Below are 26342 nucleotides of genomic sequence, written 5' to 3'. Positions count from 1 at the left end.
CCCTCCAATTTAATCTACAAAATAGGACAGATTAACGTTCCCGTTGTAAACATCCTATAAGGATTATTCCAAAGTGATTTCATTACAGTTCTGCACATTATTAAAGACATTAAGCAATCTCTTACATTACTTAACTTGAATATTGGTTTTATTTTAGTTGTGGGTCACTAGAAACTGTGCAGTATTGCCACCCTGGAAAGAACCAGGATTAAACTATAAGATTTGTTTTTGACCGTGAAAATATGCAAAAGCATATCCTTATCAAGTGTTAAAGCAAGTATACATAAATCACACAACTGAAGTTGAAGGAAAACAATGCAAGCGTTACAGTAGACGCATTTATAATTGTGTTTAAATAGAAAACCTTTCTACATTGGCAGAAAAGATTTGTAAATAATAATTTAAAAGATAAACATACTAGTTATAATACATTTTCCACTGTTTGTAGTTCCCTGACATTGTTCAGAGAAACATTTAACCTCGTTAGAGGAAGAAACAAGAGTCATATAAGGGTACAATATATGGAAGAGACCTTATAATGAAAGAAACGGGCCAAATTGCATTTTATTCACTACACCATAGGCCACTCATGAAAGGGTGATTGCATTGTCATTGGAACATCAAGACATAACAGGCACATTTATGGTGAGAGATAGGTAGATCTAATTTTTCCTTGTAATCATTGATATATGAAATTACATTCTTCTTGTGAAGGTGCTCGATGAAGGACTAAAGTAGGAATGTAATTATTTGTACGATACAAGCAAAGTGAAGGAAAAGAGAGTAGGGAAAAGGCAATTGGGCATGGTGAAAAAAAGAAAAAATCCTTATTTGTGTTTGACAGTTGGGTTACATTCATACAGATCTAACTTAGTCTGAAGTTTCAGTTTATTTATTTAACTGTGTTCGGTTAATTAAACCATTACACAAACAATAAACGCAATAATAAAATTATAAAGCACTAAAAATACCAATTTTAAAGTGTGCAAGCTTAATTGTGGATTATTACAGATGTGCTTGCTAACTAATATTGCGTGCATGTTCTAAGCTCTTGATCTCCAAGAGCTGGCTCCCAAGTTTGTCTGAAGTTCAAAGACGATCTTTATGTGTGTGAATTTTCCAAGTACCTTTTTAAGGTGTTTACACTGTTTCCTGGGCAGCAGCCAATGATTATACACTCTCTTATAGCAAGCATCTCATTCAGGAAAGAAATACTCTTCAAGTGCTTCAAATCCTGACTTCAGATCAGCCCTGAGCTCTGTTTGTCCACCAGCCAGGCAAATCATTTGTTGAATTAATTCATTAGGTTTGCTTCTTTCTCCTTTCGCGCAAAACAGAGTGCCAGAAAGCTTTTCCCAGTAGATGGGAGCAAGCAATATCAGGCTTAATTTAGGTTGCTTTTTAAATCAGACTATAGGGGTTTTGGGTTCTCTTTCTGTGTGAGATATGGGCATATGAAGTTTGTGAGAGACCGGTTTTGAGAGTCGTGTTTGAGACTTCTACGTTCTTATTTCTTTTATGCTCTTCTTGTTGTCTTTATGATCTGGGTTGACAGAGCAGCTGTCGCCAGACAATAATGTAAGCATTGCTATAGAGGGGCTTTGGCCCCGCACACATGGCAGGAGCTGTAGCCTCTTCCCCAGCCTGGGAGCATGCAAATGAATATGCCACACACAAAGCTCTGTAACAGATGTCTTCATTCCTTAGCATGCTTTTGAGCTCTGCCCGCATTGCGTCATAACTTCCATTACCACACCTTAACGCCTCCCATCAGATTATGTAATTTGTGTCTAGACTCTCCCCTCCCACCCTCCCCCCGAGTACCACGAGGATCCTAGTGCACATGATATCAGAGACACTTCATCTCCCCCTTTGTTAAATAAAAAGTACGAACAACATTTGCATCATGTTTCCTCAGTGAGTCTCTGAGGCACTCACACTGGTCTGCTAGACCGGGGGATATGAGGAATTGAGATGCACTGTCATTATGCATTCAATGATATAGGCTCAGATGTGTGATCTGGATGTTCAGGTGGGGTACCCTCTCTTGTGATCTCAAGAGCTGACAAACATTGAGATAAATGTTGAAAGTGTGACAAGTCCCGTATGATAAATTTTCCAGGACGATTCACGGTCATCATGAGCGCTTTGAACGTCGCAACCCTCAAAGAGTCGACAGCATACATCATGTCTGTATTCCGATTCTGTGCCTGTTTGATCAGTACCCAGTCCCCTTTCTCAAGACTGTTTCCTAGGAGCACCAGCGCTGATCGGCATATCTTTTCATTTAGCACTTATGAGAAGTATCTGTGAAACGAACCTTATCGTCATTCGCCGATCGGTCCAATGTCCATTGTGGTAGTTTGATTCCGATGACTCTCCCAACTAGCAAGGTGGCAGGGCTTTCACCAGTTGTGGAGTCAAGTTGATGAATGGGCACAAAGGGCTGGGCACAGGTCTTGGTTTAGATCGATTACTTCCATCGACGCTCACTGCATTGCCCTCTTGAGGGTGCCCATAAATCATTCAACAAAACCATTGGCTTGGGGCCAGAGAGGTGTACTCTTCTGATGTTGGACATTGAGTCGAACAAGAAACTTCTTGAATTTTTTGCTATTGAAAGGCGGGCTATTATCAAATTTGAGAATAGTGGGGACTCCGCACACTGCAAAGAGCCGCTTGATGACTTTATCATAGGTTGTTGATGACAAGTCTTCCACCAAAGGAAAAGGCAAATATGCATCAGTGACTACCAGGAGATGATGTCCATTTTCTAGAGGCCCAAAAAAATCAACTACAACTCTCTCCCAGGCATGCGCAGGAAGGTCAGACATTGTCAGTGGATGCTGTGTTTTCTTGGGGGATAAACAGTTACAAAGATGCCATACATTTAGCTCTATTCTCATTCATATAGGTGAGGGAACCACCCTTGGTCTCTTGGGATGTTTTGGTGTCCACAATGTTATAATGTCCTACATGGGCTAGCTCAAAGATTTGCTGTCTCAGGTTCTCAAGTATCACAATTCCCGAGCCTCTCAATATGATACCCTCTCAGGTGACAGATCATCCCGTATGTTTTTAAAGTTTTTTTGTTCAACATTGTCAAAAAAAGGTTGAACACTACTCTTCCAGTACTGCTTTTTAATGAAGTTTTTGAAAATGAGCATGTCTTTATCTGCTTTGGTAGCAGCAATAATCTGTTCAATTGACAGCTACTGGCGTGCTGGACCTCACAATGAAGTTGAGGTAGTCTTCAGCTGCTTTGGATGTCAACTGTGGGGATGTAGTGGCACTCACGAAAAGTAACCTGCAGGGTTTTTGTCTTTCCCCGCTTGTGTACAATCACATAGTCATACTCTTGCAGTCACAGCCCCCAACGCTCGATGCGACTGGGCATCTTAGCTTTTACGTCCCAAAGACAATGAGCAATGCCTGGTGTTTTGTGACGTTAGTAAAATGTTTCCCATATAAAAATATATGAGAATGTTGGCAGCCCCATGCTACGACCAGACTCTCCTTCTCCTGCTGAGAGTAAGCAGTTTCTGATTCAGACAGGCTTCTACTGGCATAGGCCACAAAGTGTTTCTGGGCATACGGACTGCCATTGTGTTGAACAAGGATTTCCCCTAGCCCTACCAGGCTCGCATCTACTGTAATCTCAGTATGTAACTTGGGGTCAAAGTAGGCCATTTCAGTTGCATTCTCAATCACGTTTTATTTCTTTGAAACAGAGATCAAATTTGGGAGACCACTGGAATGGGACATTCTGCTTTAAGTCTCTCTTTGAGGCACTCACTGTAGCTAAGTCACAAATGTACCTTGAGCAATAACTGGCCATGCCTAAGAAGAATTGTAGCATGGTTACATCTTGGGGGGTGGGGGGAGAGGGGGCTGGTAGATGACCATGCTTGCACCGTATCCGATCATGAGTCATTTCCCCTTCAGAGAATGTGCCCAAAGAATTTAAGTTTGGTTTTTGTGAAAACTCACACTTTGCTGCATTTGGAGTGACACCTGCATCAGCAAGTAATTGGCACCCTGGCGAAATAACCTTGTCATACTCTTTTTGTGAGCCCCAAATACCAATATGTCTTCACTGTAAGCATGCGTAACAGGTTGAATGATTTGGGGAATAACATCCTGAACTATCTCTGCAACCGAAGTAATCAGTCTTTTGTATCGGGGAAAAAAAAAACATAAGTTGAAGAAGTAATATACCTTCGTTCTCTTCCAGCTCAACTTGATGGTATCTTTTGTTCAGGTCAAGATAGGAGAAGTTTTGGCTTCGTTCATCTACTTGATCATGTTTGCTGTGTGGTAAACCAGGATGTCTTTCTCAATTGCTGTGTTGGCCTGGTGCATATCAACACAAATGCACACTGCACCTCCACTGTCCTTTTTTGGCACCATACTTATGGGGAGAAACCCACAGCATAGGACCGGTAGAGAGTTCAATGATGTCATGTTTCAACAGTTTATCTAGTTATTTCTCAATGGCTGCTTGTAAGTGAAAAGCGACTCTGCGGTGCTGTTGGGCAGCAGGGGAAATGTCCTCACTAATATGAAGTTGCAATTTCATATTTTTGAGTCTTCTTGAGCCATGAAACAGCCACAGGAACTGACACCTTGCTTTGTTTGGAAGGTTGCTGTAAATTACCCTTGACTCTTTAACAATTAAGAATCAGCCCACGTGTATACCTTCATGTTTTATGAAGTAAGACAGAAGACAGGATGTTGAACTTTTCTACTGGCATGATGTTAATTGACACACCACTGTCTATAATGAAGGTTATGAGGCAACCGTTTTCCTTGAATGTAATTTTAGGACAGTGTCCAAATGAATTTTGTTGCTACGTTTGGTGATTCTCTTTTGACTTTTGATATTCTTTGCAAGCAGATAATCCTACATGTGCATGTTTTCCTTAGTGGATATCATCATGTACGTACATCCGTCTTCTTCGCTAGTGCTTGGCTCTGACGTTGAAGAGCCTTTATATGATGAATTTGACGCTGATAGACTGTCCTTGGTTTCTCCTTGTTGTAACTGAAGTTGCCTTTTGGATTTGTGGGCATGGCGAGAATGCTTCTGGAACCTTCTGGCATCCATTTTGTCTTTTTGCTGTGATGCTTTTGGTTTCTCTTTCGCTTTGCAGACCGTTATGAAATGGTTTTCTTCCCAGCAGCCTTTGCATGTCTATCCTATTGCTGAACATCTACCTTCATGGGGAAATAAAAACCCACATCTGAAGCATAACTATTCTTCTTTGGAGACGTCGCCTTGTGTGCATCTATTTTGTGCTTTTGCTTGCGTTTTTGATCAGTGCTGATTCATTATGCACTGTTCCTGCTGCCATATCAGCTGCTTCTCGATCTTATTGTTCTTCTGCCCTTATAGCCATTAGCATTTTCTCCAGACTGAGCGGCTCTCTCAACATGAGTCTTCTGAAGGAGTCTAAAAGGCATCCATCAATAACTCTTAGGCGCATGGCTTCTTCATCAATAAAGTTACAGAACTTGCAGTGTTTAAGAAGTGCATCAAGTTTCTTAACAAACTCATCCGTTTTTTTCCAGCTTGGTTGACGATGTACCTCTCGTAGCTGACATTTGGTATCAGATTGAACTTGGCAAGCTAACAGAGACATCTAAGTTGCATATTCTTTACTTTAGAATTTCCCCCAGGCGGCAGTCTGGATCTGGAGATTTTTCTCAAGCAATACCTCTACGTGTGTTAGATGCTGCTGTATTTTTAGAAAAAGGGGAAACCCAGTAACTTAGGGACCTGGGCTGGACAATTATTATCAACAGAGGTGGTCCCTTTGGGGTGAGTGTAGCCTCAGGCTTCCACTGCAATAGCGTCACACAAACTACTTAGTGAATTATTTGTTCTAATGTGATAAATGCATTTATTTTATCAATTCCATTCATGTGGTGCAGAAATGGTTCACAACGGTATAACACAACATTTACACTTTTCGAAAGAACTAGCAGCTGCTAACAAGTGACGGCGCAATTAAAGTGATATAAGGTGAGGTAAAGGTGGGCTTGTGCTATATGCAGAAATATTTACATGTGACTGATTGGGACAATGTGTTGTTATAGACAGCACTCATGATCTGCGTGCCAGAAACCAAAATCTAATTTTAAAACCAGTCCATGTAGTTTAAATGTCAACTTTTCATCCCCTTCACAAAATAATTTAGAACAGGGTCATCATCAGGACATAGAACAGGAGACACCTAAAAACAAAAATAAAAATTCTGTGTCAAATGAAATGGATGAACACATTGAAACTAAATTACATAGTTATACTAGAAACCCAAGTTTACATACCAAAGAATTGGGGCAAAGAGACCCACAACCGAAGGCGCATCGAATACAACCTCATGGATAAACCTTAGCGAACTGCATTGGCGTCTGTAATTAAATAAACTCAGTTCATAACAGGTTGCAACCTAAACCTGCATGAAAGGAACTATAAAAATCTGAAGCCTACCTGGAGGAATTGTCACCAATTAATGGTGGCAGGACTGAGACAGAGTCTACTGAAGTGCGTGACTTGGGGGCGGGCTGAAAAAAATAATTGTGTATTTAGAAAAAGGGGTACAAGCATGGGAAAACATCCTAGAACTCAATCCATGTCTAGACCCCCAATACTTAAAAGGAATAATCACCTGTAACTGAAGGGAAAACCGCATGAGGTTAGACGACGTGGTCTAATCGTAAAGGAAAGTTGAATGCCAGCCTGGCATTGCAGTCCATGACCACCCCTTGCCTCTTCAGCAGTTACTCCCACACACTCTGGGATAGGTTTGAGCAAGGGCTGCCACTGGTCTTGGAGGGGTCCCCCCGGGCTGTACTTTCCCAAGCAGTTGCTGATGGGAGAGATGCAGCGAAGTTCACGATACGATGTGAACTGGACATGACCAACTCACAAAGCATAAGGCAGAGTAATTTCATCTACCGTGGCCCTTCGGCACCAAGTCTGGTTGAGGACATCTGTTTTTTTGGAGGCTGTCCAAGCACTTTGATGGCACCGGTCTCTTTTGAGAAAAAAGCAGTCTCGGTGTAGGAAAGCAGCCTTTTTGGCATGGTTAACCCTCACTTTTTGCCTGGTGACTGATGTGATTTCGACTGAAAGTGCACTGGGTCCCTGCCAACCAGGTCTCCAATGCCAGAGCTGTTTCCCAAAGCTGCACAGTTGTTCTCCACAATTGGAAAACTCTTTAGAACCCCTTTATGTCCCTGGTAAATGGTATCCCTAGAACCTAGGGCCTATGATACTAAGGAAGGTCCCTGAGGGCTGCAGCACCAGTTGGGCCACCCCCAGAGACCCCTCACCAAACGCACAAAGTGCTGCTATTAAACACACGGCCTGTTACCCCTGTGTGCCAGGTTGCCTACCACGGTATGTGCCAGGTGTAAGTCACCCCTAAAAGAGGGTGCATCAGGACACTTGAGGTCATATATGCATGAGAATATATGCCCCTGCTATATGTCTGTCGATTCTTAGACATAGTAAGTGAACAGGAAGACCATTTTAAATACATGTGCTGTTCACTGGTCACTACAAGTTTCCCAGCTACAGGATGGCTTCTCCGAACCCAGGGATGTTTGGTATTAAACATCTCATATTAATAAACTCTAACTGATTCCAGTGAGGGATTTATTAATAAATGCACCCAGAGGGCACCTTAGGGATGCCTGTTGAAAACCTACCATCTGACCAGTTCAGCCACCTTAGGCATGTTTCTGGTCCCCCAAGGTGGGAGCCAGCACTCTTGAGGGCCAGAGACAAAAGCCTGCACTTAGCCCCTCACCTAGGCAGGATGGACATTCCAGGGCAGGAAGCTTCAAAGGCCTAGCCGTCTTTGTAATGCGACCAAGTCTCACCAGATGGCGGAGATGAGCGAGCCCCCTGGCTGCCCCCCCAACCCCTTCCTCCCCACTGACCCCCCTCGCGCCCACCCACCCTGACCCAACTTTTGGCGGCAGAACAAGTGGGAAAATTATGCAGATTAATAGGAGTGGCCACTTCATGGCAGTCCCACCCTTAAGCTGAAGTGGGCACCACTTTTTACATTCCTCCATCTTGGTAGGAATTAGGCCATCAGGGTCATGTTATGCCCACTTCCCAACAGAAGTGGTCATCGAAAGGGTTTAGTCATCCTGAAGGTGGTCAGCCCATTGGCTACCACCCGGCACTCCCTATAACACCTCTAAATTGAGTATTTAGGTGACACCTCTGAACCCTAGAACTCAGATTCTGACGACCTGTGAAGGAAAGGACAATGAAGAGACTCACCCATAGAAGAGGAGGAGATGCAGCAGTAGCTGACCTAGTACCAAACCGCTGGCCTGTCTGCACCCCTCGATGGACTCTGCACCAAAAGACACCTTATCCTGCAGCTGAACCTCCAGAAACCTGGGAGGACAAAAAAGCCTCAAGTATTCTGTGAGCAGCGGACCTGCTCTCCAACCAACTCCAAAGTAAGGATTCTACAGCCTCTGAATCAGCAAAGTCCTGATGCCTGAAATCACCACTGCACCCACCAACCTGAGTGGGAGCAGACCTTCAGTGCCAGCAAGGTTCCCCAGCTGACCAGAGTCCAAGTCCATTGTGGTTTCACCCCCTCCTGGGCTCCCTGAAGTTGCCTGCAGTCTCTGCATGTAGGCCCCCCTGTACCGCAGCCTCTGTGGTGAGAGAAACTGACACCTAAAGCAATCACTGCTCCTGTCGCCGCCGGCCCAAGTTGAAGTGGACCCTTGGTGTCAGACGTCCTCCACCTCTCCTGAGCTTGAGTCCACTTTGGTTTCAAACTTCCTGGACTTCCCGACAATGCCTTCAGCCTCAGACCACAGCCCCGCGAGTGCTCCTGAATTAGGAAACCCAACGCCAAAGGACACCCCTACATCTGTCGCCCCTGGACCTTGCAGAAGAGGACCAAAAATGCACTTACATCCCTGAGCGCCCACATTTGTGACCTACCTGTTTGTTGCCCCGACTGTCCTCCCCCTCCCCCCCCCCATTCCCATCCACGGAGACCAATCCCTATTGAAATACATTCGGCACCTGACACATATTGCACCTCTGCAGGTGGCTGCCACAGTGCTGCCCAGAGTGACCTGTTGATGTAGTCCTGACCCTTGTCCAATACTTACCTTAAGTCTACAAGATTGGTCCAGTGAGTCTCAATAAGTGCTTGTTTGCTGACTGTGTTTCCCTCCGATAAGTTAACATTAAAGAACTCTGAAATTGCACTGTCAATTTTTTAAACTAAAAAGTATTTATGCTGGAAAACTTACTTACCTTATAACCAAGTTCTTGGGTTTGAAACCTATATAAAAAGAATTGTTATTTTTCTAAATTGGTCTCACATTTATTCCTTGAGTGTGTGTCATTTATTGCCACAGTGAGTACAACAAATGCTTAACAATACCCTCTGATAAGCCTAACAGTTCACCCACACCACCACAAACTAGAGCATTAGTCCTATCTACTTTTGCCTCTACAAACCAATTGGAGATCCACTGGACTCTCTGCACAGTGTACTTCTTTTTAGTGCACCACATAGAGAGCCGGCTTCCTACACTCGACACTCGAGTGCTTCAAGGTTTCTTGTGCTACGGCCAGGTCCTTGGGCTTCGCTGCGGTTCCTTCTCCCCCTCAGTCTGCATTTTGCAGTTTTGGTGGCTATAGAAGGAGCGCCTAACCCCGTCTGTTCCATCCAGCCTCTGTGCCGCTCATGCTGCCCAGCCTCTGTGTGGCCAGGGAAGTAGGATCCACCGACCCCGTAGATCAGTGAGCAAGCTCTGTCCAGCCTATTCACAGCTCCCCCCGCTGCCTCCAAACCTTCTTAGCCTGACCCATCCCTACCAGGGACCAGTCAGAGGCAGGTTCCGCCATAACCTGCTCTGCTGGCAGTCCATCACGTCAGACAGTTGGGTTTTGTAGATAGTCTGAAGGGCCTACTCCCTCCCCTTCTAGACTGCTCCTCCATCCATGCCACCAACCCATGTTTGGATGATGGAGGATCACTTGGCACACCTCTATGAGGAAGTTACATCTCTCTTGGACTAGGGAGCCATAGAGAGGGTTCCTGTGCCAGACGTATGTGGTGGCTGCTATTCCCACTACTTTCTGATACTCAAAAACTATAAGGGCCTCGGTCCCTCAATCTCTTCCTCAGGAAAAAGTTCAAAATGCTCACTCTGGTGCAGGGTCTAACTTGCCCTGGACCCAGGAGACTGGATGGTAGTGCTGAACTTGCAGGATGCTTATTTCTGTTATCCCATCCTGCCTACCCACAGACGTTACTTGTAGTTCACGGTGGGCCATGAGCACTTTTGGTTCACTGTGCTCCCCTTTTGCCTCACCAGCACCCCACGGGTGTTCACCAAGGTGATGGCGATGGTCGCAACTCATCTGCGCGGGTCAGGGATTTCAGTCTTCCCCTACCTCGACCACTGGATGTTGAAGGCAGGCTCGCCCCAGGCTGTCATCTCCCACCGCCAGACTACGGCGGACCTCCTGCATTTTTTGGGGTTCACTATAAATGTGCTGAAGTCACAACTGACTCCCTCTCAGATGCTCCCTTTCATCGGAGCTGTTCTGGACATAGTGCAGTTTCCGGCTTATCCTCCTGAGCAGCGAATCCAGGATATTCAGGCTATGTTACTGATGTTTCTGCCTCTATCCTGGATTTCTGTTAGAATGACTCTGAGGCTGCTGGGCCTCATGGACTCCTGCTGCCTGCTAATGACACATACCAGAGGGCTTATGCAGACTCTGCAGTGGGACTTGAAGATCCAGTGGGTGCAGCATCAGGGGAATCCCTACAGCATGATCCAGATCTGGGAGGGGACTGCGCAAGTTTTGCAGTGATAGTTAACAAACCGCGATTGGGTGAGAGGCAGACCCCTATCCCCTCCCCAACCAGATCTAACAGTAGTGACAGATGTGTCACTCCTGTGGTGGGGGCAGCCCTTTGGGCGAGGCGGAGATCAGAGGCATCTTGTTTCCGGCAGAGTCTGGACTCCACATCATCCTGTTGGAGCGCTGTACAATCAGACTAGCTTTGAAAGCATTTCTTCCCTCTGGCAAGGGAAAGGTGGTGCAGCTGTTCACGGTCAACACCACTGCCATGTGGTGCTGCAGCAAGCAGGGCGAAATGGGGTTGTGGGTTGTCAGGAGGCGCCCTTGGACATGGCAGGTCAGTAGGCGCCTCTGGACATGGCTAGAACAAAAGAGCATTTGCCTGGTGGTTCAACATCTGGGGGGCTTACATCTGGTGGCTCATTGAAGTGCAGAGCAGACTAACTTAGCCGACAATGCTTAGTCGTTCATGAATGCCGCCTCCATCTGGAAGTGGTGCAAGGTCTCTTTCGGCAGTGGGGGGAGCCTTGGTGAGATCTCTTCACCTCCACAGATAACACACAATGCCAACAGTATTGCGGGTTGGAGTTTCCAAGGCGGCAATTGCTCAGCGATGCTTTTTATCTTAAGTGGAACTCAGGTCTCCTGTACGCCTTTCCGCCCACGTCACTTCTCCTCAGAGTTCTCAAGATCAAGAACGACCAAGCCCAAGTCATCCTTGTGGCTCCGGACTGGGCACGAGAATCTGGTATCCCAAGCTACTGAGCACAGCCATCGGTCCTCCGATCAGACTGCTCTTTTGGGAGGATCTTCAGTTGCAGCAGGAGGGGAGGGTTCTTCACCTGAACCTGTCTAGCCTCCGCTTTCTTGCGTGGAGATTGAGCATTGATAGTTCACAGCTTTTGACCTTCCACCCGAAGTCTGTAATGTAATCTTGGCAGCCAGGTGCCTCCACCAAAATTATATATGCCTGTCATTGGAATACATTTGTGGCATGGTGCACAGGCAAGTATGTTGACTCCCTTTCTGTCCCTCTCTCTGAGGTCCTATTGTTTATCCTTTCTCTGCTGTGGACACTCTCAAAAGTCATTTATCTGCTATTGCTGCTTTTTTGAGGTTGCCTGATCAACCATCTTTAAGTCTCCTATTGTTACTAGGTTCCTCCAGGGTCTTACTTATATGTTTCCAGAATCCCTATTCATTATGCCCCAATGGGATTTGAATTTAGTTCTGACATTCCTGTTGTGCGCTCCTTTTCAGCCTCTTCATAGTTGTCCTCTTGGGCATCTCACCTTGAAAACAACCGTCCTTATGGCCATTACCTCTTCTTGTAGGGTGAGTGAGCTGCAGGCATTGTCATCTAAGCCGCCCTACCTTTCCATCTATCCTGACAAAGTGGTGCTTCGTACTAGGGGCCTCCTTTCTGCTAAAAGTGTTTATGCCCTTTCATGTAGGCCAATCCATCACCTTGCCTACTTTTTACGCACACCCCCACATCCTTCTAAGTAAGAGGAAAGACTCCACCTCCTGGACCCAAAAAGGGCATTCACATTCTACATTGATCGTACAAAAGAGTTCCTGGTGGATGATCAACTCTTTGACAGTTATGTGGGTACGAAGAAAGTGCAGAAGCAGATCATCACCCAATGGGTCGTACTCTGCATTAAAATCTGCTACGCACTGGCCAAGAAGCAACCACCTGAAAGTTTATGTGCCCATTCTACCAGAGCGACAGCTGTGACCACTGTGTTAGCATGCAGAGTTCCAGTCCTTGACATCTTTCAAGCGGCAAAGTGGGCACCCTTGCACATGTTCACCAAACATTACTGCCAGGCCAGTCAGGTCTGTAAAGACAGGTACTTTGACCGTTCAGTCCTACAGGACTTTCTAGCTTGATCTCGGGTCACAGACCCACCACCGGGGATCGTATTGCTTAGGTATGTATTCTAAGGTGATCAATCTGCACTTAGATGTCTCTGCCAGATGGAAAAGTTACTTACCTTCGGAAATGCCTTATCTGGTAGAGACAGTATCTAGCTGCAGAATCCTGATCGGCCCACCCATCCTCCCCGCTCTGCGAACTGTTTCTAGGGGCAGGGACTCCCCTTTCAGGGCCTTAGTTTTGACACACCAGTGGTCAGCGTTCTTCATGGCTCTGCACTTCTGGTGTGGTAAGTTGTGAAAAGAAACTGACGTCAGCGTGCCGGGTTGGCGTCTATATAGGACCCATGACAGCATATCCGCCGTGGACGACGACAGACGCAGGGCCGATCGACTCCACCTAATGACACCCACGGGTACTGTTTGAGTAAAATCTCTGGACTCAGATTGACACTTGGGGGAAATTCTAAGGTAAGGAATCTGCAACTAGATATTGTCTCTACCAGATAAGGCATTACTGAAGGTAACTCTTCTTGTATCTTTAGGTATGATCTTGCATCAGCTTGTGAGATTTTCTTTATCACTTCTTTCATTCCATCACTGGTAAGGTTTTTCAAATATTTAATGATTCTTATCTTCTTCTCATAGATCTGTGAAGTCATCAAACTTTTCGATCGATGCACCGTACGTGGCACCTATATTCTGTTTCTTTGCTGTATCAGACAAAGGGGATGGCATCAGGAATGTAGCTGCAGTATATTATATGCTCCCTTTAACTGCCATTGAAAATGTATGCTGTTCAGGCACCATTCATTGCACAGGATGTCACCTGCAACTGCTGCACACATTGGCCTCTCGTCTGAGCCTAGGTCACCATGTCTGATTCAAGATCATGAGGCACTTTAAACAGCTGTGCCAATAAGTATGTTTCTGTTTGTTCATACTTGTTCAACACTTCCTTTAGCATTTGCCTCATATTGACGATGGCTCTGTTATAGCGCAGCACAATATCTCTTCTTTCAGCCTTACCAGCAAGTTTTGGTGGGCTTTTCGAATGTTCTTCTCTGTAGGGCGTTAGACTTCTTCGATGGCTCTGTATGGGCTGGAGTAGGGCTTTGACTCCAAATCCTCCAATTGCAGATCGATTTGGGGCACACGTGGCACGCACAAGTTTGCGGAACCTTTGAGAACTCTCAGGGAGAGCAGCTGTTTTTCTTCGGGCACGTATCCCCTACTTGTCAACGTTTACAGTGATTCTCTTGCCCCAGAGCATGCAAATGAATAAGCCGCACACGGAGCTCTGTAACAGACGTTTTTATTCCTCAACATGTTTTGCACTCTATCTGCATTGTCAACTTTTGTAACCACACCTTAACACTGCCCATCAGATTATGTTATTCCTGTCTAGAGTCCACCCAGCACCGCAAGGGCCCTAGCGATACTTTATATTGCGCGTGTGTCACCCATACCGGGGTATCTCGGTGCAGAGGACTAACAAGTGTGATATCAAATAAACTACAGGAGCCAGGAATACATGTTTTGATTGGGAAAAGTTATGTGCTTCCACAAAAAAGTGCTTGCCCTCTATACAGCTGTGATCTTTTTGTTTATTTATCCAGCAGCCTGAGCTTTAACTTTCAGGGGAGCACACAACAGTGTAATGCTATTAAGGTGTCTTAGATAACTAGGTAAAATTTGGTGTTTTTCTCTGGACACTCTGCTTATTATTAGGACAGCTGCTACATATAGTATGTTGAACTGTCCTAGCCACCAGAACTAAAAACAACAGTGTTGAACGACCTTTATATTTAACCGATTATATTCTTTTATAATTAGCTCAAGTTATTGCACATTGATGGTACATGTATATTATTATCTTTTATTGTTTAAAATATTGTTATTTTTATTTTGCAAAACACAACTCAAAAGGCACCACCAAGTGCCTAATACAAACAAGTATATAGATTGGAAGCACATCAGTACATCAGGTACTGTCATAGAGTTGAATGAAAGCAATATGGGTGAAAACAATATGGTAATCACCCTTATCCGTCCCTGTTTTCCAGTCCGTCGTGGTCGGTGGTTCATGGGCTCCCCAGTGTTTGGTTAGGTCCCTCTTTGCCACTATCAGGCCCAAATTACATAATTATAGTTTCATTTGTGGGAGGTCTAAGACATTGGGTATGCCTTATAATATATATTTAGAGTCTTCAGATAGGGTCGGCCCTAATATTTTGCCTAACTGCAGGAGCACTTTCAATTCACTGTTGAAGGGCCAATGTATGGTATCAAATGCTTTTTCAGCATCCAAAGAGACAAATACATGAGGATTCCCTTTGGGTTTGGGCCTCGGCCATCCAGTGTGGAGTCTACGGAGAGTTCCTATAGTAGAACGTTTAGGCATGAAGCCTGATTGATCTTTATGGACCAGGGGAGAAATGACAGAGTATACTAGCTAGAATAATAGCCAATATTTTGGTTTCAACATTAATTAGTGATACCGGTCAGTAACAGCTGTAGCCAATTGCGATTTTCTGGACTTGTGTGTGACCACTATTGTTTCTTTGCATTGGTCTGGTGTGAGGATTCCTTCTTCTCTGGCTGCTAGGTAAAGTCTAAGCAGATGTGGTGCCAAAATGTCAGTCTGTTATTTAAAGAATCCTGCCGGAAGGCCAGTGGGTCCCGGTGTTTTACCCAGATTTAAATGAGATAAAGCAATCTGGACTTCAGCCAGTGAAATGTCATCTTCTAATGCCATGCGATCTTCATCTGGAAAAGTTGGGATGTTAGTATCCACCAAGTACCTCTCTGAGTAATCTCAGCTAATGGGTTGTCTGCATACAGGGCCTCATAGAATTTTGAGAATTCTTCTGCAACTTCATCTGCATTGCACAGGGTAGCCCCTGTTCCCTTGACTTGGTGGACCTATTCAGCCTCCATTTCATGGCGACTCAACCAGGCCAATAATTTGCCAACCTTATTGGCTACATCATAGAGGCGATGCGTCATAGCTAGCATCTGAATGTGTGCTGCATTTGTGGCCAGTTCTATAAATTCCGCCTCCAGGGTGTCTAACTGTCTCTTCCTCAGGGAAGTCGCCTCTCTTTAGCTCTTCTATTTCTCTGACTGCCTTCTTTTTCTTGAAGGCGATAATATTCTGTATCCTATCTGGTATTGTTACCTTGTAGGCCTCCCAGAGTGTAACTGCTGATTCAACCAAATCTTTATTCTCTGAAAAATAAAGTTCAGAATCTGTACAAATCTCCTTTAGGGTGATCTCATCCCTCGATGTATTAGTCCTATTTCATCCGCTGGTGTGAGGACATAGTCTAGTCTAGTCTGGAGAATACTTTGTGTGCCTCAGAGTAGTAGGAATAACATCTATTTTGTGGATGCTGTCAGTGCCGTAGGTCCGATAGCCCCAGTTTGTCTACAAATTGGACCTGGGCCCTGGGTCCACCCAGTGTTGAAGCTGCCCCTGATATGTCCAGGTCTGGGTTATTACATCATGAAAATCACCCTCAGTAATATGCAGAGAGGAATTTCTAGCAGAACCCCAACAAGTTTATTCAGGGTGCACTCAAGGAGGATTGGGGTGGCATAAACACTGATAATAGTAAGGTTCAATCGTCCGCAGAGTCCCTGGACTGCAGCATATGTCCTGTGTGGGTCTAGCCAGTTTTCTGTATCTGAAATGTGGGAGACTTTTGAATTAGTATTGCAACTCCCCTACACCCTGAAGGTAAATCCTGTGTGTGCTAGCATAGTATATGCTAGCCTAGCTGATGAAGGGTGATACCCTGAAACTGGTCCCAGGATGCTTGTTTCCAGTCCTTGGAGGACCTGGTCTGGCAGTTCGAGCTGGACTGTTCCCATGGGGAACAGGATTAAGACTGATTTGCATATGGCTAGGTCCAAACTGGGGTGGCATGGTGAACATAAGAACGATAGATTAAACCCAGATCTGTGAGTGAGGGTGAGTGTTTGACAGGTTTTAGCACCCACCTCTTCTGGCGTAGTAAAGAAGTGGGACTTCCCATTGTATAATACCTTAAGCTTTGCAGGGAAGAGCAACATATGTTTCAGTTGGTGAGTGCAAAGTTTTGCCTTAACTGCATCAAAGGACCTGCGTTGTTTCTGCACTTCTCGGGAATAGTCTGGGAATAGAATTATTGATGAGGATTCATTCTTAGCTCACCCAACCACCTTGCCTCCCTTAGTAGCTGGTCGTGGTCTTGAAAATTAAAAAGTCTAGCAATTATTGCCTGGGGTGGGGTGCCAGACGGAGGCTTTGGTGCCAATGCCGTATGGGCTTGTTGTATAACGAAACAAGTAGAGAAAGTCTCCAGGAAGGTAGTTTGAAACCAAGTGTTAAGGAAGGCAATCATGTTCGGCCCCTCGCTGTCCTCTGGGAACCCCACTATTCTTAAATTATTGTGTCAGACCCGTTTTTCGGCATTATAGACTCTCCATTATAGGTGATGGCCATCATATTTATCAAGTCCCTTTTCATTGATTGTGTGGCGCCTTCCAGGTCCTAGATTCTTTTCTCCGCTGCCGTTACGCGCTCCTCCACATTACACAGGTCTTGTTTTAGAAGTGAGACTTCTGAGTGGACGTGTTAGACCTATCAGCCCTTGGCTGGGTTTCCCCTGTCTTTTTGGCCTCTGACCTCCTGTTTTGAGCCTGTGCTGAACTTCGCTATTACTGGCTTTAGAGCTCTGGACACTTTACCACTGTTGACCAGTGCTTAAGTGCAAGTGTTCTCTGTCTAAATTGTATTTGTACATGGTTTTGCCATGATTGCCATATTGATTTACTAGTATGTCCCTAGTAAAGTGCACCAGAGGTGTCCAGGGCCTGTAAATCAAAAGCTACTAATGGGCCTGCAGCACTGCTTGTGCCACCCACAAAAGAAGCCCTGTAAACATGACTCAGACCTGCCACTGCAGTGTCTGTGTGGGCAGTTTGGAACTGCCTGTTTGACCTGGCAAGTGTACCCACTTGCCAGACCCAAACCGTCCCTTTTAGTACATGTAACTCACCCCTAAAGTAGGCCCAAGGCAGCCCAATGAGCAGGGTGCAGTGTATTTAAAAGGTAGGACATGTACTGGTGTGTTACACACAGGGCCACTGGGATTATGCAGCAGGAGAGGGCCAAATTATGTGGCAGGGTTTAGTAAATTATGCAGCAAGAAAAGGCTAATTTTGTGGCATAATGCAGCACATTTTGTACTAGTATTACATCATTATTTCATCATTCTTGACTCAGTAACACTGCCTGGGCACTGGTTGCACCTCATAAGTATAATTGTAATACCCAAGTGGTGCAATAAGCAACAAAAAGGTGACCAGTCCAGCTTTGCAAAAGACCTTTTACCACCGCAACAACACGTGTTGCTGCATTTTTAGTAACTTTTGAACCATATGAGCTTAAAACATTAGTTTTGCTAAAATCTACAGATTTTGTGGGAGATAATTCAGCAAATGCGACAAATTTCGGACTATGCGAAAATAGCCCCGGCCGCACAGTCACAAAATTCCAGTGGCCCCGGTTTTACTTGTCCTTGTAGTGACATACTGCTAAATTCGGTTTTCCCTATTGCAAGGCATATCTCTTCCATAGGTTAACATGGGGATTGCCTTGAAATATCTTTTAAGTGTAATTTCCCATTGGGAGCAGACAGAGTTTGGGGTCTCTGAACTCACAATTTTGAAATATATCTTTTGGTGAAGTTGGTTTTTAGATTGTAAGTTTGAAAATGCCACTTTTAGAAAGTGGCCATTTTCTTGCTTATCCATGCTGTGCCTCTGCCTGGCTGTGGAATACACATCTGGGTCAGGATGACAGTTGGGCTGTTTGTGACTTCACTGTAGACAGTCACTGAAAGGGAGCTGAGGTGTGTCCTGCAAATCCTGTTCTTCGGTCCCTAGGAGAAAGGGGCATGGCCCCAGTCCCAGGCATCCCCAGCGCTTCTTGGGGAGTCGGTTTTCGGTCCTCCTGTCTCGCCGCTTCAGATGGGCAGGATCCCCGTAAACTTAGGGGTTGAGGGAGGGTACCATCATCGGGGCACTTCGGGTGTTTTAGTATTTAGCTCCACAGCAATCTTCCCAGGCTGTCATATGCAATTCAGTGGGGTGTTGCATTGCCAATTGCGTGCCGATGTAGCAGGGTGAAAAGACGGGTCATTACCAGATTGCTTCTGCAGGACGAGGCGCTCGGTCCCCTCGATGGCTCCTCGGCGCCCACAGCAGTCTCCCAAGGCTATTGCTTGCCTCGCATTTCACTGTCCGGATGTTTGCCATGTTAGCTGCAAGGCTGCTCTTTTGTTGGGGAATGGCATTTGCTTCAGGGGAATGACATCACCCTGTCCCTAGTTTATCGGAGTCTGGAAGTGTAGGGGGCAAATATGTAGGTATTTTTAGGGGTTGATTGTGTCCAGGGACAAGAATTTTGCAAGATAATGTAGGGGCCCCGCAGGAGCTGCGCTCAGGCACGTCTTGCCTGCCATCTTGTTGGCCACGCCTCCCCATTCCCACCTCAAACCCCCAGCCTACACTGCCCCCGATTTTTTTTTTTGATTTTTTTTGCGTTTGTTTGTGATCTGTGTTAGTCATAGAGTCAGATACAAGGCAGTACCTTACCCAGGATGCATTGGGCTGCTATTCTTAAAACTTGGTTTTAATTAATTGCCCCTGTAACTAATTGGGTAGCATTTTTATGTTAAATAAGCCCATGAAATGTATTATTTACTTTGAGAAATCCCATGGAGGTGGTTTGCAGTTTCCCACTCGTGATTTTTTTTTTGCACCTTTTCTTTAAGACTACACTTTGGACAATAAAAACATCCTCTCACAATCCATATGGAACTACTCGCTGATTTTCTGACTGAAAAATAAAGGTTTTCTGTGCTTTTAGCACTGTGCAGCCTTCATTTTGAAGTGAGACCTTGTTTGCCACTGCCTTTTGGTACTATAGAGTGCTTTATAGATGAGACAAGCATAGTAAAGACACGTTTGTGTCGGCCTGCTCAGCCCGAAGTGGCATTGACAAGAAGTTCCCCCAGATAATCCAGAGCCCAATTCACACAGCCTTTTCTATGAGTAAATTTAAATGGTACTATCAACTGAATAACAAAGCCTGATTGACATAGTAGTTGTGTCTTACATCAGGCTTCGGCATTGCTTACTTGTGGCTTATTATTTAACTTCCTTGAATAACATATGCCTAAAAATGGGTTTCTTCAGTAGGTGTGTCATACTCCTAAAAATATATGCACAGGTAATGTGTTTTGAAGGGAGTACATATTAATTAAAAGAGAAGAGAGGCTTAGGTTGAAGTTGCAAGGGTTCTGGGTGTTCACTAGAGTGTTAGCTGAGAACTGTGTGAGAGCTACCTGTTGAGGAAGGGCTGCTTTTACAGCTAGAATAACATCATGTAAGTAGGTTTTGAAGCTTACTGTGCCTTCCTCTGAATCCTGAAGCAGCCAACAAAAGCAGTTGAGAATCATTTGAAACATATAGCTCCATGGCAATGAATTATCAAGGACGTGTGAGACATTCTCCACCTGATGCTTATTATGGCTAACCACAACTGAGTAAAAAGCTCAACAATTAATCAAGAGTGAGGAAGATGTTGAACGTGGATATTTTCTCGTCAAATGCTTTTGTTGGGCCGTGGCAGGAGAGATCTGGGATTCTAATCAAAATGCTTTAGAAACATCCAGGGCAGTAGGATTTGGATGACTCATGCAATACAATACCTCTGCTTTAAACTGCTCAAACTGAGTCGAAGTCTACTAATTTGTGTTTTTTCGTCTGGACCTTTTAGCTAAAAGAACTGTACACACTGTTGAATGAAAATTATGTAGAAGACGATGACAATATGTTCAGATTTGATTATTCACCAGAGTTTCTGCAGTGGTAAGTACATATGTTTCTGCAGGGGCAAAATGGGTGGGTTTAATTATTTCTTGCTCCTGTTGTACCATATAAACAGTGGTTAACTGTATCCAATTTGCAAATTCTTTCCAGGGCGCTGCGTCCTCCGGGTTGGCTACCTCAGTGGCACTGTGGAGTTCGTGTAACCTCAAATAAAAAATTAGTTGGTTTTATAAGCGCTATCCCTGCTAACATTCGCATTTATGATAGGTAAGTGACAGTGATAACCTATTTGGCTCGAGACAGAACTGTTTGTGTGCAATATCTTCTCAGTTAAATATTTCAAATTCGTGATAGCACTAAAACCCAGTGCTACTTACTGTATTTAGGTATTTTACATTGCCTGCTTCACCCATGTTATACACCTAACTTCGGTTGGGTTGACATTGCTATGAAGGGATTTTTGATGCCAATTAACAACTGAGTCATACTCGAGGTCTGAACACATCTGTCATGGCCTTGTAGGCTTTAATGCATCGTACCGCACACAGTTTAGGAAAGACTTTGAATTCTCTGGGTAGGAGATAGTCTCGAAAATGAAAACATAATCCTGTGTGAGCTAAACATTCTCCTTGGGAGAGTCAGGGCTCTCACATCTCACACCCTTTTGCAGGATACTAAACACAAATGCATAGCTAGCTTATCCAATAATTCTTTCCTGCAAATACTCATTCAGCTGCCATGAGAAGAAGAAATTTGAGACCTGATTGACATCCGAAAGGTTAATATATCTTGGTTCTGGTGCTAAAGGGTCTCACACATCTCAGTCCATAAACAGTTGGAAGCCCATCCATTGCTACATCATCCACCAGGGCATGTGCTGCTGAAAGGCACATTTAAAGGTGTTTATCAACCTGTAAGCTTGATATTCACATACCACCTGTGAAAAGAAATTCAGGACCTCAACAAGCTCAGACACCACAGACCCAGTTGACATTTATCCCTTGATCATGCTACGAGCTTAGGCCTTCCTCATGAGTTCTTCATTCTGTCTGAAAGGCCAGTGATCATCCTGCGTTCCCTACAATACTATGAATTAGAGTGATCGCTACATAGCCAGGCAGTGGAAACCTCCCTGCAGATCAGTCCGAATGCTCTGAAGATGAGGCAGACGAATCAGTGAATTTCATGAACTCTTTGTCAGAATAGGGAACTAAAGTTGGCATTTCTACATTGGCATGTTCAAGATAAACTTCACTTCATGGCACGTCACCTGGGAGCCACTCTTGCAATCAGGGTGAACGAAGGAAAGGCACAATTGACATCCAATGTCCTCACCTGCTGAAGCACATTAGTTGCAGCTGTCCCTTGATCTGCTCTTCTGCTGTAATAACTTGGTAGCTTGTGGCCCATCCTGGAGTTTAACAGACACTTACGGCGCAGACCCCCATCTCCTCATAAGTGCTTGGAACACCCCCAGATGACATCTTGAAAATGCCTTGATGGCCAATCCTTTGATGTATTCATTCTCCGAGGAACATATTCCAGTGTTACTGTTATTTAATTCTCCAAGCCAAAAAGCCTTAATTGTTTGGCTATTTCTGAGAGCCTTCAGCAGATTTCTTTCAGTAGATTTATGTAATGTACTACAGTGATCTTCAAAAGAATACAACATTTTAGCCTGTCCTTCATCCACTGTTTGACTGCGAATGATAATGGTCAATCGTTCCAAACAATTTTTGTGTAAATCTTTCGCTTCTGTCCTCCTTCCTGCAGTAGACAAGTCTCCACATCTGGTCCCACAGCCTTATCTGCTTGCATCTGACTCTGCGACTAGGTCTGGCATCGATCTGAATACCGCCCTGCCGTTCCATGATTCTATATGTTGGAGCCGCTACTAAATCTCCTCTTGGAATTCAGGTGTAAGCGTCACTTGCTCCAAATATTTCGGCTCCCTTCTCAGATATGGCACTTTTAAACCATTGCATAGCTCTGTATTGCAATGGGACTGAGAATGCGGCTTGGATGGATGATGCCAGCACCACCACCAACCATGCTAATTATCTTAATGGTATTCAGGACTTTATTAAAGCTTGCCACAACTCTTTCTTTATGCTTGCCATCTTCGTATTCAGCAATTTCAGTATTGCCTGTGTCGTTGATGCAGAAACGTTGTGGGGTTACTCCTAATTTCTCCTGGATGATTGAGTTCTAGGATCGACAATAATGAGATGGTAATGCACAGATGCCCAGTGAGGCAATGTGGATATTGATCCATAATCAGGATATTGTCTGCATGCTCTTGAAATTACTTGTCATGCAGAGAAATTCCATGACCAATCTCAGATTCTTTGTGAGTCACCAGGGTGCTGATGCTAGGCTGACAGGTAGTGTTATTAAAATGTACATACTGTTTCCACAGGCCCTAAAGAACTTGTGATTGAGGCTGACAAATGGGAATCCAGACATACCATGAAATCCACTTGTCTGAGGATATCCTGGAGTATGTGGATCTCCTCCATTTTGAATGTTGGAACACCACCCGCTTGTTGAACTCTCTGAGGTTTATTTCTGGACAGTTCCCTTTGTCCTTCTTTTGAACCAAGAAAATGGTGCTTAGAAAGCCTCTGGGATTGGCCACTGTGCACAGTGTATTCATTCTTCTCCAGGGCCGACATCTCCTATTATTTTGATGGGGTGCCCTCATCTGAGATCATGATAGACTTTGGCCTCCTCTCTTCCTCCACCAAGCCATAGAACTCTCACTAGATACCCTTCATGTTCTGTAGAAGCCAAGCATAACTGGTCAATTCCTGCTGTTTGTGTGCCAGCAGTGTATGCTTCTCCCAGACTTGCAGGGAAAGAAGGGATCAGACTTTCCAAAGTTTACTCCCCCCTTAGTTGTTATTCTCCCTGAAGGAACATCTGGATCCACGGCCTATACCCATGCCTCATGAAGGGAAGTTACCTCCAAAGCATTAGCGGTTTAGCCATTGTTACCTTTAATATGACCGTCCACTTTGAGAGCCTTGGTTAGTAGACCAGCCAGACAGACCTTCTAAAGATGGTCAGGGACACTCAGCCCTCAGCTTTCCCATTGCTCCCTTCTCACTGGGCTTTGTAAACTAACTGGCTAGGTACTGGGCGATCTTGTCAGCTAGTGCCCAGCCTGCTGATCTGGAATGATAAATGTCTTCAGGGGCCAGCATATCTACAGGGGTCTTCTAATGCTGCCCTCGCGCCTTTAACGTTTTTCACTTAAGCTCTATATTTAACGGCTTCTGACTTCATAATCATCATAGAAATCCCCCAGAGATTATTTCTTATTCTCATAGCTGTCCAGAATAGAAGTAACCAGTTGAATCCCAAAATTCTTTGTGATATTGTTACAAGAGCTTTCGGAGTGTATCCACCTCCGCACACCATAAATTCTTGCATGCTTTTGGACCAGGCTAAGAAAAGCCTGTTTGAATCTGTTAAGAGTCATCTCCTTCATTCTCTTCTACCTGAAGCTTGGCCTTAGCCTCAGTGGCTGTCTTGCCCTCCGGGCTTCGAAGTTCACCGGTCCCACAATGTGGTGCAAACTTTTTCCTCAGAAGAGTTGGCTCATGAAGAGATACGACCCAAGGCAATAATTAGTTCCAACAGTAGACTGTTTGCAGGCTTATGTATAGAGGCGTCCACTACCTACGATATACTTTCATTCCAAAGAAAGAACTCCTTAACCACCTTCTCAAAAGAAACTGGCTCCCCTCTCTGCATGATGGATATAAGAAGTGTAGGGCTTAGGAAGGCTATCCGCTCCAAAGAAAGAACTGTATATTTAAAGAGTAAATGACTAAGGTGGGGCACAAGCACCCTCCTCTCTCTGGGTACAGAGAGTGTAATCAGTATGACTTGCTTGACACTGTATAATACTATGTGTATTGGCATGCCTAGGTCTATGTCTGTGTTCAGAACCCTATGGTGAGAGGAAGATGCAGAACAATTGCGCTCCTCAAAACGACTGGCGGACTAACTGTACAGACCTCATGGCTAATGGTGCTTTTAACCAATACCACCCACAGGGACTGTAAAGATCATGTGTAGCTAGAGCAGCAAAGAAAGAGGGAGAGCGGTTGATCAGGAGAAAATACATATGTTGACACAGATTATAATTGGTTCTGGAATACACCTTTTCCCTGCAGTTCATGGGAAATGTAGCAGTGTGTTTTATCCTCATTATTGTAGCTGCTGGAGAATAAAGTGAAGGAGGAAAAGCTTAATCCTCGCCTGTGTTCCTGACAGAGAATTCTGTAACCTTGTTACAGAGACATAAAAAAAAAAAAGATATATATGCACATACATACATACATACATACATACATACATGCACAAATACAAAGCTAAAAACACCCCATTTCTAGCCAGATCCGAATCATGATAAAATTGGAGTTTCCCAAGGAAAGAAAGATTAAAAAGACTGGCATTTTCCTTCTACCGTCCTAGCCTCTGTTGCTTTCTCCACATTCACCTCTGACTGCTGCACACAGCACTGGCCATCAGGAACTAAAGATCATCCTCTTTACTTAATACTTCCCCACCTACCCAACTAATAAACCCCCAACAAAATCTTGTTCCTGCCAAACTTCAGTGTTGTTTGTATATCAATACATGTTTGAGTGTTCCATTTCCCCTGGAGGCACCAGACTGGATCGGCAAAATTCTTCAGCATTGTTCAAACTTGCCAGTAGGTGGTGCCGTGTGAATCAACAGTAACTCCAGACTGCCCCAGAGGTGATGACGTGGCACTTCGTATAAGTGCCATCCCTGGGTACTGATGCTTTCTTTTTGCCCTCTTTGACGCTGATCAGCAGCTCACCGTCTTCTGACGATTTCCAAATTCTTTCACAGTGTGCTAGGGAGGGAAATGCCCAGCAAAAGAGCACAACAGGATTCAAGCCATCAATCAGTCAATCAGTATTTATAAAGCATGCTAATCATCCAATGAGTTATCCAGGTGCTGCAGGTCCTGGAGGCTTATACGAACAGCCAGAGTTTGAGGGCTATTTGGAATTCAAGAAGTGAGGTGATAGTCCAGAGGTGCGTGGGTAGGCTGTTCAAGGTTTTTGCTGCAATGTGAGAGAAGGAGCGTCCTCCACTTCTGCATTGATAGATGCGGGCAGTGTGGGGAAGTGAAAGGGAGGCAAAGCGTAGTCTTCTCAATGGTTGGTGGACGTTCAGATGGTAGTTAATGTCCTTGGTTGTGTAGAGCCTTGTATGCGTGGATCAGCAGCTTGAATTGGCATCTCTTCTGTACATGGAACCAGTGGAGTTGCCTGAGGTGGGGTGTGATGTGGGTTAGTCGGGGAAGGCAGAGGATGAGTCTGGCTCCAGCGTTCTGTATGGTCTGAAGGAGGTGTGTGGCGATTCCTACATAGAGGATGTTGCCGTAGTCCAGTCAGCTGTTGATGAGGGCCTGTGTCACGTTCCATCTCATGTAGTGGTAGCCACTTGAAGATCTTACGTAGCATGCGCAAAGTGAGGAAGGAGGTGGAGGAGAGCGTGGGGCTGAGGAATTAACCTTGGGGGACACCACAGGTGATCTTCTTGGGTTCAGAGGTGAAAGGTGGGAGGTGGATCCTCTGGGTTCTTCCGGTGAGGAAGGAGGTGATCTATCTGAGCGCATCCCCTTGGATGCCGATGTGGTGGAGTCTTTCAATCAGCA

The 26342-nt window shown here is 44.9% G+C and overlaps 1 protein-coding gene across 1 annotated transcript in view; it reads left to right on the top strand.

Moving 5' to 3' along the window:
• NMT2 (N-myristoyltransferase 2) overlaps window positions 1-26342 on the top strand; it is a 260791-nt gene that overhangs the window by 166325 nt on the left and 68124 nt on the right. Inside the window, exons 5-6 of the mRNA XM_069211591.1 lie at window positions 20586-20677; window positions 20789-20905. Of these exons, the coding sequence (XP_069067692.1) occupies window positions 20586-20677; window positions 20789-20905 (209 nt within the window). The remainder of the gene's footprint in view (window positions 1-20585; window positions 20678-20788; window positions 20906-26342) is intronic.

Source organism: Pleurodeles waltl, chromosome 10 (genome assembly GCF_031143425.1).
Source record: "Pleurodeles waltl isolate 20211129_DDA chromosome 10, aPleWal1.hap1.20221129, whole genome shotgun sequence".
In the NCBI taxonomy this organism is placed as follows: Eukaryota; Metazoa; Chordata; class Amphibia; order Caudata; family Salamandridae; genus Pleurodeles; species Pleurodeles waltl.
The sequence above is the reverse complement of the archived record's forward strand: the minus strand, read 5'-3'. Positions and strand labels throughout refer to the sequence as shown.